The 9,364-nt window shown below is 65.1% G+C and overlaps 2 protein-coding genes across 5 annotated transcripts in view; one reads left to right on the top strand and one right to left on the bottom strand.

Moving 5' to 3' along the window:
* Positions 1-138: 138 nt before the first annotated feature.
* EGLN2 (egl-9 family hypoxia-inducible factor 2) lies at positions 139-7,308 on the top strand. Of its 4 annotated transcripts, XM_012733731.1 has the most exons (6): positions 139-1,459; positions 1,713-1,811; positions 5,546-5,665; positions 6,017-6,153; positions 6,357-6,424; positions 6,692-6,841. In XM_012733731.1, exons 1-6 carry the CDS (start codon positions 623-625, stop codon positions 6,745-6,747), a joined length of 1,317 nt encoding a protein of 438 aa, XP_012589185.1. In that variant the 5' UTR covers positions 139-622; the 3' UTR covers positions 6,748-6,841. The 4 variants fall into 4 exon arrangements, with proteins under 4 accessions (XP_012589185.1, XP_012589183.1, XP_004694191.1 ...); XM_004694134.2 differs by lacking the exon at positions 1,713-1,811 and having other exon boundaries at positions 155-1,459; XM_012733729.1 differs by lacking the exons at positions 6,017-6,153; positions 6,357-6,424 and having other exon boundaries at positions 150-1,459; positions 6,692-7,308.
* A 32-nt stretch (positions 7,309-7,340) lies between these two features.
* LOC101637413 (cytochrome P450 2F5-like) overlaps positions 7,341-9,364 on the bottom strand; it is a 3,240-nt gene continuing 1,216 nt past the window's right edge. Inside the window, exons 3-9 of the mRNA XM_012733468.1 lie at positions 9,083-9,359; positions 8,784-8,944; positions 8,402-8,578; positions 8,175-8,316; positions 7,912-8,099; positions 7,688-7,829; positions 7,341-7,608 (exon numbers count right to left, since the gene is read on the bottom strand). Of these exons, the coding sequence (XP_012588922.1) occupies positions 7,427-7,608; positions 7,688-7,829; positions 7,912-8,099; positions 8,175-8,316; positions 8,402-8,578; positions 8,784-8,944; positions 9,083-9,359 (1,269 nt within the window). The 3' untranslated portion in view covers positions 7,341-7,426. The remainder of the gene's footprint in view (positions 7,609-7,687; positions 7,830-7,911; positions 8,100-8,174; positions 8,317-8,401; positions 8,579-8,783; positions 8,945-9,082; positions 9,360-9,364) is intronic.

A 9,364-nucleotide genomic window follows, 5' to 3' on the forward strand; every position in this document is an offset into this window, starting at 1 on the left:
CCCCCCCCCAGTTTCCTCTGTCAGTGGACTTCATACTTGGCTTCTGTGTGTCTCTGGAACCCCCCAGACAGATCCCCTCGTTTCCAACTCCCCTGGCCCTTTTCTGCTCTGCTCGGGCCCCCTTCTTTTCTGTGTGAGGATGCGCCTCACCCCCTCAGCCCCCCATGGCAGTCTTCTGCATTCTGCTAGCCCCAGTCTTCCAGCCGACCCCCTCACCACCTCTTGTCTGTCAGTAATTTCTTCTCCAGTTACCAGAATCTGCTCCCCGACTTGCCGGCAGGTTTGGGGAGTTCTCGTCTGTTCCTTCCTACTGCCCAGACACCTTTTCCCCTCTTCCCATCCTGCCCGCTTCTAACTCTCACATCCTTTTTTCTCTCTTCCTCTAGCCACCCTGACGTGTCCCTTTCCAAGTCTCTAGGGACAGTGGAGGATTTGGGGACCAGCGAGCACCCCCAGGCCACAAGAAGAGCCTCTGCCACTTGCCCTGCCTCACCCTGCCTCACACCAGGCCCAGCCGCCCCGGCCCCCGGCTGCATCAAGTGGAGGAGGAGGAGGCGGAGGAGGGTGGCACCATGGGCCCGGGCCGTGCCCTCCATGCCCGGGGGATGAAGACGCTGCTGCCATGGACAGCCCGTGCCAGCCGCAGCCCCTGAGTCGGGCTCAGCCTCAGTTGCCGGGTTCTGTGTCAGAGCCTTTGGAGACTAACCGGGCCGGGATGGGGGTGGAGACCTACCTGCCCTGTGCCCTGCTCCCCTCCTACCACCGCCCTGGAGTACCCGGTGAGGCCTCGGCTGGCAGTGGGACCCCCAGAGCCACAGTCACTTCTGCCACAGCCAGCCCCCTTCGGGAAGGCTTCGGTGGGCAGGATGGTGGTGAGCTGTGGCCACTGCAGAGTGAGGGCGCCGCGGCACTGGTCACCAAGGGGTGTCAGCGACTGGCAGCTCAGGGCGCCCGGCCCGAGGCCCCCAAACGGAAATGGGCAGAGGATGGGGGGGATGCCCCTGCACCCAGCAAGCGGCCCTGGGCCAGGCAGGAGAAGCCGGAGGCAGAGGCAGGGAGGGAGGGCGGCGTGGGCTGCAGCAGCGGCAGAGGCGAGGCCAGCGGCGGGCCGAGGGAGGAGATGCCGCCCTCCGCCCCCGAGCGCCTGGCCCTGGACTATATCGTGCCCTGCATGCGGTACTACGGCATCTGCGTCAAGGACACCTTCCTGGGGGCCGCCCTGGGCGGCCGCGTGCTGGCCGAGGTGGAGGCCCTGAAGCGGGACGGGCGGCTGCGGGACGGGCAGCTGGTGAGCCAGAGGGCCATCCCGCCGCGCAGCATCCGCGGGGACCAGATCGCCTGGGTGGAAGGCCACGAGCCAGGCTGCCGGAGCATCGGTGCCCTCATGGCCCACGTGGACGCCGTGATCCGGCACTGCGCTGGCCGGCTGGGCGCCTACGTCATCAACGGGCGCACCAAGGTACGGCCGCGGGGGGCAGTGGGACGGGCCGGCCGGCCGGCACTCTCAGTTGCTTGGTGCTCTCAGCGTGACAGTGTGGACGGAGACTTCGGGGTGGCCGGGGGTTTAGACAGCACGGGTGGGGGCCGCGGGGGAGTGCGCCTCGGGCTCGCTTGCCTGCGGGGACTCGGGCCAGTGTGCTTGACCCCGTGGCCGCAGTTTGAGCCCCTCCGCCTGGGGTTTCACCTGTAGTCACAGTTTCTGATCTTGCCAGGGGCCTCCGAAAGGACCTGGGCGGAGGTGCAAACACCTGGACACTGGCCATGGTGGGGCGTCTGGCCCCGATGTCTCCACGGGCGCTGTACCGAGAGCAGTCAGTAGACAGCCCTGCCGTGTGCACGTCTCGCCCCACCTTAGCGTGTCCTGTTTCCCTGCCCTCCGTCCCTGTCTGCCGGCCCGTGTGTCTGTCCCACCTGCCTGGGGTCTTGTTCTGTCTCCCAGGCAGGAGAACTTCAGTGGCAGGGGGAGGGGGGCAGCGGCGGGGCGGCTGCCAGGCTGAGGGGGGAGGTGCTGCAGCCCGCCGGGCACGGCTTGGCACCCGCATGTAGCTGAGGTGTCTGCGTCAAGGACAGCGTCGTGGTGCTGGGCCTGAGTGCTGACCCTGGTGGCTTGCTGCCCCCCATCCTTGTCCCCCCTTCATCCCTGTCTGTCTCTGGTCTCGCCCCTTGATCTGCTGCCTTTCTCTTCTTGGTCCTTTCTACTTGTTTTAAAGTAGAAGGTGTTAATCTTTTCTTGGAACCTGGGCTGTGTTGAGCATCGCCCAGAATCCCACAGACACTCTTCTTAAACATGCACTGTTGGCTTGGTGGTTGGGGGCAGTTGTCAGGGCCTAAGGCCTGGTCCGAGCCCTCACGAGACCGTGGGCCCAGGGCCTTTCCAGCTGCTGGCAGGACGCTGCTCCCCCGGGGAGGGCGCAGGGCTGACCTGAGGCAGAGCCCTGGGCGCCGGGACAGGGACAGGGACAGTGACCGCGGGCAGTGCCGCCTGACACCAGTGCTGCCTGACTGCGCTGCGCTCCCGCGTGCCCTTCCTCCCTCCTTGGGTCCATCTTGGGTCGGCTCTTGCAACTTCCCTCTGGGGCTCCCCCGGGGCCCAGGCCAGTATCCTCCCCACGGAGCTGGAACTTGTCCTGTTTCCCTTGATAGCTGAGCACAGGCAACTCCTCCCTGGGCCGGCCCTCGGGGGCTTGCTCCTGTCCCTTCACAGGCTGGAGAGGCCAGTGGGAGTTTCCCTGGCCGCAGGGTGCTAGGCGCCTCCCAGGCAGGGCCTGGAGACCACAGGAGCGAGTGGCCTGGGGCAGGACACTGGCTCGTCCACTGAGAAGAGCAGGTTAAGTCTGCGGCCCGCAGCAGGGCAAGTAGTGGGAGCGGATCTCTTCTTCTGGCTTCCACTGTGGACGTGCTTGGGGACAGGGCCCTGGCTAGGATGGGGGGTACTGATAGGGTCTAGCCCTGGGTGACCTCTGTTGCCCCAAGAGATAAGAACAAGCCAAGTCCAAGAAGGGAGGGCAGGAACCGGCCCCTCACTGGTGTGCCTCAGACCATGCCCTGCTCCAGACAGGACTCCAGGCTTCCCTGCCTTCAGAGGGTGACATCTGAGCTCCCTTGCCAGACTCTGGAGTGAGGCAGACTGGGGTACTGAGATGGGTGGCCCCAGTGGGCGTGGGGGCATGGACCAGCAGTGTGGCCTGGGCCAGCAGCACCGGCCCCTGGCTAGTTCCTGAGCTCGAAGCTCAGGTCTGCCTCCCTCTCCCTGAGCAGCGTGCAGAGGCTCCCCTTTGGCCTGCAGGTGGGAGAGTCTACCCTCTCTCCCCCTCCCCACCCCCCCCCAGCCCATCACGGGCACCCAGAGAGGGCCTGGCTGACTTGGTTTGTCCCTTTAAGAGCAGTTTGGAGGGGGCCTGCTGTCACTGGCTTAGTTCCCAGCTTCCAAGAGTGGGAGCTGGGGAGGGGGAGATGGGCACTGATGGGCTGGGAGGGGGAGGGGCGCCGATGGGCTTTTGGCACATCACCACCTACAGCCTGCAGGCTGTAATCTCCTGGCTCTGATCCCAGCTTCCCCTCCCCTGAGGTGGGAGGGTGAGGAGCAACATTCCGTGTCACACTGTCTCAGCACTGGGTCTGCCGTGGGACGGCTTCCACACGCACAGGCCTCCACCCCCGGCCAGGTGAGTGTTGGGGGACAGGTGGGAGCTTAAGGGCCTTATGCACGAGTCCCTTCCCATGCCTGCAGTGGGGGGCCCTGTGTGAGGGTGCCCAGACTGGACAGAGCAGAGGAGGCCTTGAGACCCAGAGGATCGCTTTCAGGTAGCTAGGGAGACAGGCCCTGGACTCGTGAACAGGTGTCTGCTGACTGCCCCCGAGGCGGGGGCTGCACGCACGTCAGCTCAGGCGCCTTCCGCTGGCTCAGTCACCTTTGACTGGAGACGTGCAGGGGAATGGCCCAAGCAGGTGCAAAGGCCTTGAGGTGGGGCTGAGCAGGGCCTGCTGGGAGAGCTGGGAGCCTGCGAGCTGCATGGGAGTGATGGAGACAGGAGGGGCTGTGGCGGGCACCTGCGTTTTCTCGGGCTGCTGGAGCTGGGAGAGCCGAGCTGGCTGCTGTTGGAGAGCCCGCGGGCGGCACTGGACTCCTCTCTTCCCCCCATCGCACGCAGAGCTAGTGCAGTCTCTGCTCGGGTTTCCTGCCCCTGCTTTGTGCCCACAGCCAGATTCTTTCCTAAGAGGCTGCCCTGTCTGCAGGGAGTGAGCAGTGCCGAGACGCCTCTCCCTCTGGCACCTGGAATGTCAAGGACCAGCGCTTTGCCCTGCGCTGCCACGGAGAAGCGTGACTCTCCTTTGGGCGGCCTCACCTGGCACTGCCCTCCTGGCTTCTTGCCCAGGGCAGTGCTGCAAGGGATTAGGTGCCCACGTCTACTGCAGAGCAGTGTGAGCCGGGGTGAGCCCAGGCGTGCTGGGCGAGGCCAGAGTGCCGATGTCTCGCCAGGCCATGCCCAGAGGCAGCTTCGGTCTGGCCTCAGTGTGGGCCAAGGGGCAAGACCGATGCTCCCAGGCTGGTGGGTCTTCCTGCCGGTCCACCCAGAGGCTTTGAGCGGACGGTCAGGCGCCGCGTCTGCCAGCGCTTTGTGCCGTCATGGGCAGACACCGTGCTGGCGCCTCCCAGTGTTTGTCTTGTTGAGGTCCCTCTGCCACCTGTGAGCAGCTGTCCTGAGGTGGTTTCAGGGACAAGAGGCCAGGGTGGGGCAGCCCTCTAACCTGCCCAGCATCGCCATGTGCCACCGCGTGCGTCACAGCGCTGGGCCGGCCAGGTGGACTGCGGGAGCGCCTGGGCCCTCGCCCTCCCACCACGTCCACCCTCAGGGCGGTCAGGGCTGTCAGGACAGGGCGCAGCGCCCTGCGCTACACCTGTCCGTCGAAGCCGAGGCCTGGAGTGCGTCACTGCCGGGAGTTTTCAGAGACCGTTCTCAGAGGCCCGAGCCTCTGCTGTCCACAGAGGTGTTTACTGGCCCCAATTTACAGATGAGGCGTTGGAACTGGCAGCTGATGGACTGTCCAAGGCCTCCTTCACAGGACGTTGTCCTGGAGTTGGGGTTACCACTCAGTCTGTCCGTGGGCTTTGCTTGTGTGATGAGACACATTGGGGCTGAGTGGGGTTCTCATGGTCAAGGGCTTTGCTCACCTGGAGAGCCTTTGAACATTCCTGGCTCCACCTTAGACCTGGCACGCCGCACCTCCGGGGTGTGCTGGGGGTCAGCGCAGGTGAGGCTGTCCTGCAGCCGAGGGCGCGAGCCTGTGTGGGGTGGAGGCCGCAGCAGTGTGCACATGGCGTCACTCTGCTGAAGTGTCTGAGCTGGGGCCGGGCCCCGCCTGGGGCCAGGCTCCGGTGCAGGTGGACTTTTAAGGTCCAGGAGCTTCTGGGGTTTCTGGCGGGTGGGAGTTTGTTGAAAAGAGAAAGTCTGGAAACAGCCTGTGGAGCCTGGGACGCGGGAGCATTCGGTGGGGTGTTGGGGAGGAAAACTGAGGCAAACCGACCTCCTTCCTTCTCTGCTAGGCCATGGTGGCTTGTTACCCAGGCAGCGGGCTGGGCTACGTGCGGCACGTTGACAATCCCCATGGCGATGGGCGCTGCATCACCTGTATCTATTACCTGAACCAGAACTGGGACGTCAAGGTAGGGTTGGGTGGGCAGGGCTGCGGCCACTGTTTCCCGCTCCCAGCTCAGCTTCTGGCATTGCCCTCGTCCTCCCCACTCCCCGCTGAGAGGAGGCCGTGGTGTGCCAGCCGCCTCTTCCAGGGAAGTGGACCCCTCTTCGGGGAGTGGTGCTGCCTGGCCAGCCCCCAGGCTAATGAACACCCCATTTCCTGTCTTCAGTAGCTTCCTGCCGGTCTCCATGGCGATGTGCACTCTGGGCTGTCGTTCATTTTAAGAGCCCAAGTGGTGGGGGAGTGACGCACGCGGCCCCTGCCCGGGTGGGCCCCTCTGGGTGGGTCGCTCTGGGCTCAGCCTGCGCCCCCCGCCCAGGTGCATGGCGGCCTGCTGCAGATCTTCCCCGAGGGCCGGCCCGTGGTAGCCAATATTGAGCCACTCTTTGACCGGCTGCTTATTTTCTGGTCCGACCGGCGGAATCCCCACGAGGTGAAGCCAGCCTATGCCACCAGGTATGACGGGGGAGTTCTGAGGATGTGCCCAGATGCTACCCTGAGGCCAAAAAAGAAGCCTGTCAGGGCCTCGGCCCCGAGTGCCTGCGGAGTGGTGTGCGGGGGCGGACTCGGGGGGAGCCGACGCGGGAAGCTAGCGTCATGGGCTGCGAGGGCTGTTGCGGAAGTGACCTGACTGCCCTCTGGGCTGCTCTGGCCCCCAGGTATGCCATCACGGTCTGGTATTTTGACGCCAAGGAGCGAGCAGCAGCCAAAGACAAGTATCAGCTAGGTACCTGCTTCCCCAGCTGCGTCCCCTCCCCCAGCCGGCCCACTGCTTCCTCCGCCTCCCTAGTTCCACACCAAACCCTGCCTCGGCCTCTGGCTGCTGCCCGTGGCAGCAGGTGTGGGCGTCTTCCCTTTCTGACGTAAGCCTGCCACTCACCTTGCCCACCTGCTGCTGGGCTGGAGCCCTCGCACAAGCCCCCGCTGTCTCCCAGGTTTTCCGTGGCCTCGTGGCGCCGCCCCTGGTAACTGTCTTCTGCCCCTCTTCCCTCAGCGGCAGGACAGAAGGGTGTCCAAGTGCCCGTTTCGCAGCCGACCACGCCCACTTAGAGCCCGCCCAGAGCCGCGTGGACAGACCGCTTGCCCTGCGGGAGCGCCGGGGCCGTGCCACGAGCCAGCCGCCCACCTCGGTGCCTGCGCCCTGCCCGCTGCCACTGCTGCTTCCGACTTTGCCTCTGTCCTGCCTGGTGTGGGGGCTTGTCCGCCATTGAGGGCCAGGGAGGAACAGAGACCTCTGCTGCCCTGTGGTAGGGATGGGGGTGACCTGGGTAGGAGCCGTTGGGGGCTGTCACTCCTGGGGCCGGGGCTTTCATGCCGCCCTGTCCTGTCAGGTTGTGCCCCTGTCAGGTGTGAGCGGGAAGGCAGCGGTGCCACCTCCTACCAGGATGCAGGATTTGGGGTTAGGGAGTCATGGCCTCTTGCTGGCAGAGGTTTGTGGGGGGACTCTTCCCCCCTCCTCCAGCCTGGAATGTGAAGTGACTCCCCAAACCCTTTGGCCAAGGCACCTTTTGGACTGGGCTGCCGCGCTTGGGCGGATAAAAGGTGCTGGGAGGAGCATGGGTGTGGGAATCCTGTCAGCCGAGAAAGAAATAAAAGTACCTCAGAGCTACACCGCTTGACTCCCCCTTCCCTGCTTGGGAAGGAGGCCCCCCGGCCGCTGTTCAGGGGCTTTTATTCACCCACAGGGGTAAGGTGGTCAGAGCTGGAGGGTGGAGTGATGGGCTTGATCTCAGCGGGCCACCAGCCGCAGCTGGAAGGCTGGGGGGATGTTTCCCAGGCCAGTGCACTGCGGGGTGAGGTCGATGTGGGCCGGGCTTCCCACTGGAAGCAGACAGAACTGCTGAAGGATGGCGGTGAAGAAGAGGAAGATCTCCGATCGGGCCAGCCCTGCACCCGGGCACATCCGCTTTCCTGGGGATGGGATGCAGGGTAAGAAGCTCTAGCACTCCCCGGCCTGGCCCGGCCGGTCCCCTCCCACCCGGGCCCAGACCTGGAGCAAAGGGCATGAAGGCATCATTGCTCTGGAACTGTCCCTTGTCATCCAGGAAGTTGGCGGGGTTGAAGCAGTCTGGGCTCTTGAATTGGGTGGGGTCCCGGTGTGCGGACACAAGCAGAGGGATCATGACCGTGCCCTGGGGAGATGGGCAGGGCTCACCCACTGACCTGCCGAGATGCCTTCATCCCCATACCTCGCCCCTGAGGCGCGCCTCGCACCTTGGGCAGGAGGTGGCCGTGCAGGCTGGCGTTGCGGGTGAGGGCTCGCGGCAGCCCCAGGGGCAACACGCTGATGAAGCGCTGGATCTCGTGGAGCACGGCGTTGGTGTAAGGCAGGCGTGCGCGGTCCTCCAGGCTTGGGGCGTGCGTCCTCCCCACCACGCTGTCCAGCTCGGCCTGCATTTTGGCTGAGGGCACCAGAGCGGTGAGCCCAGCCTGGCCCCGCCCCAGCCCCCTCACCCCACGGGCTCCAGCTCGCAGACCTGCCACCTCTGGGTACTTGAGCAGGATGAGAAGCCCGTAACGCAGGGTGGTGCTTGTCGTCTCGGTGCCACCAAAGAAGAGGTTGTGCGTGGTCATCACCAAGGTCTCCTCCTGGAAGTGGCTCTCTGGGTCCTGCTGCTCCTGTAGGGGGGGGAACACGGGCGCTGCTGCAAGTGGGTGCCTGCTGGTGGGCAGTGAGGGTAGTCAGCAGCAGCAGGGCCTGCACCTTATCCATCTGGTCGAGGAAGCAGTCGATGAAATCCCTGTGCTCCCCAGGCCTTCGGGTCTGCCGGTGCTGCTGGATTTGCGCAGAGATGAAGACCCGCAGCTCAGCAAAGTTTTGGAAGATTCGGTGGTGTGGGCCAGGGAGCCAGTCCAGGAGGGAGGGGAAAATGTTGTACATCTGGGGGGACAGGACCTCAGTAGGAACTACAACAAGGCCATTAGTCTCCCCAGGGGAAGACAGGCCCAGCACTTGGATGTGGCCTGTCCTAGAACGCTCCGGTTCCGGAGTCTAAGATCACCCCAGTGATGCCGTGTAGACAGGTCTGTGAAGCTGGGGAGTCATTCATTGGGTGTACACGGGAGGGACTGGCTCGTCTTCTCACCTCGCCCCATCTGGAACTCACGATGCAGAAGTTGTCGTGAAAGAGGTCCAGGAGCCTCAGGAACTCGGGGTCCTCGTAGCCATAGCGTTTCCCGAAGACCACGGAGCAGATCACATTAGAGACGGCACTATCCAGTAGCCGCCTGGGGTCGAACGGGGTTCCTGGCCGAGGTTACAATGGCCCCCCGCTCGCTCTGACTTTCCTGGCGCCTTCCCTCCCCCGTGCCTTCCCCCGCCCCTTCTTGACTGCCCGCGGGTCGCCCCCACACTAGGTCCCGCTCCGTTCCCGCCAGGCCGCACCAGAGGTGGCTTGAAGTTCGCCCAGCAGGCAGGCCGCCTCCTCCAGGACGCGCTCCTCGACGGTCCGCGAGCCCAGCCCGAGCTCCTTGAGCGCGCCGAGCGCAAAACTGCGCAGCGCCCGCCAGCGCGGCCCGTTGGAAAACACGATGCCTGGGGTGGGGGTCCGAGCGGGGGGCGGGGCTCGGCTCCTTCTCCTGACCTCCTCGGTGCCCCCCAAGCGTCTCGGCCCGGTCCACTCCGCGGCCCCCGGGTCCCCGGCCCGGCCCGCGCCGCCCGGCTGTC

Source organism: Condylura cristata, unplaced genomic scaffold (assembly GCF_000260355.1).
Source record: "Condylura cristata isolate star-nosed mole 26May11 unplaced genomic scaffold, ConCri1.0 scaffold00041, whole genome shotgun sequence".
NCBI classification, from domain to species: domain Eukaryota; kingdom Metazoa; phylum Chordata; class Mammalia; order Eulipotyphla; family Talpidae; genus Condylura; species Condylura cristata.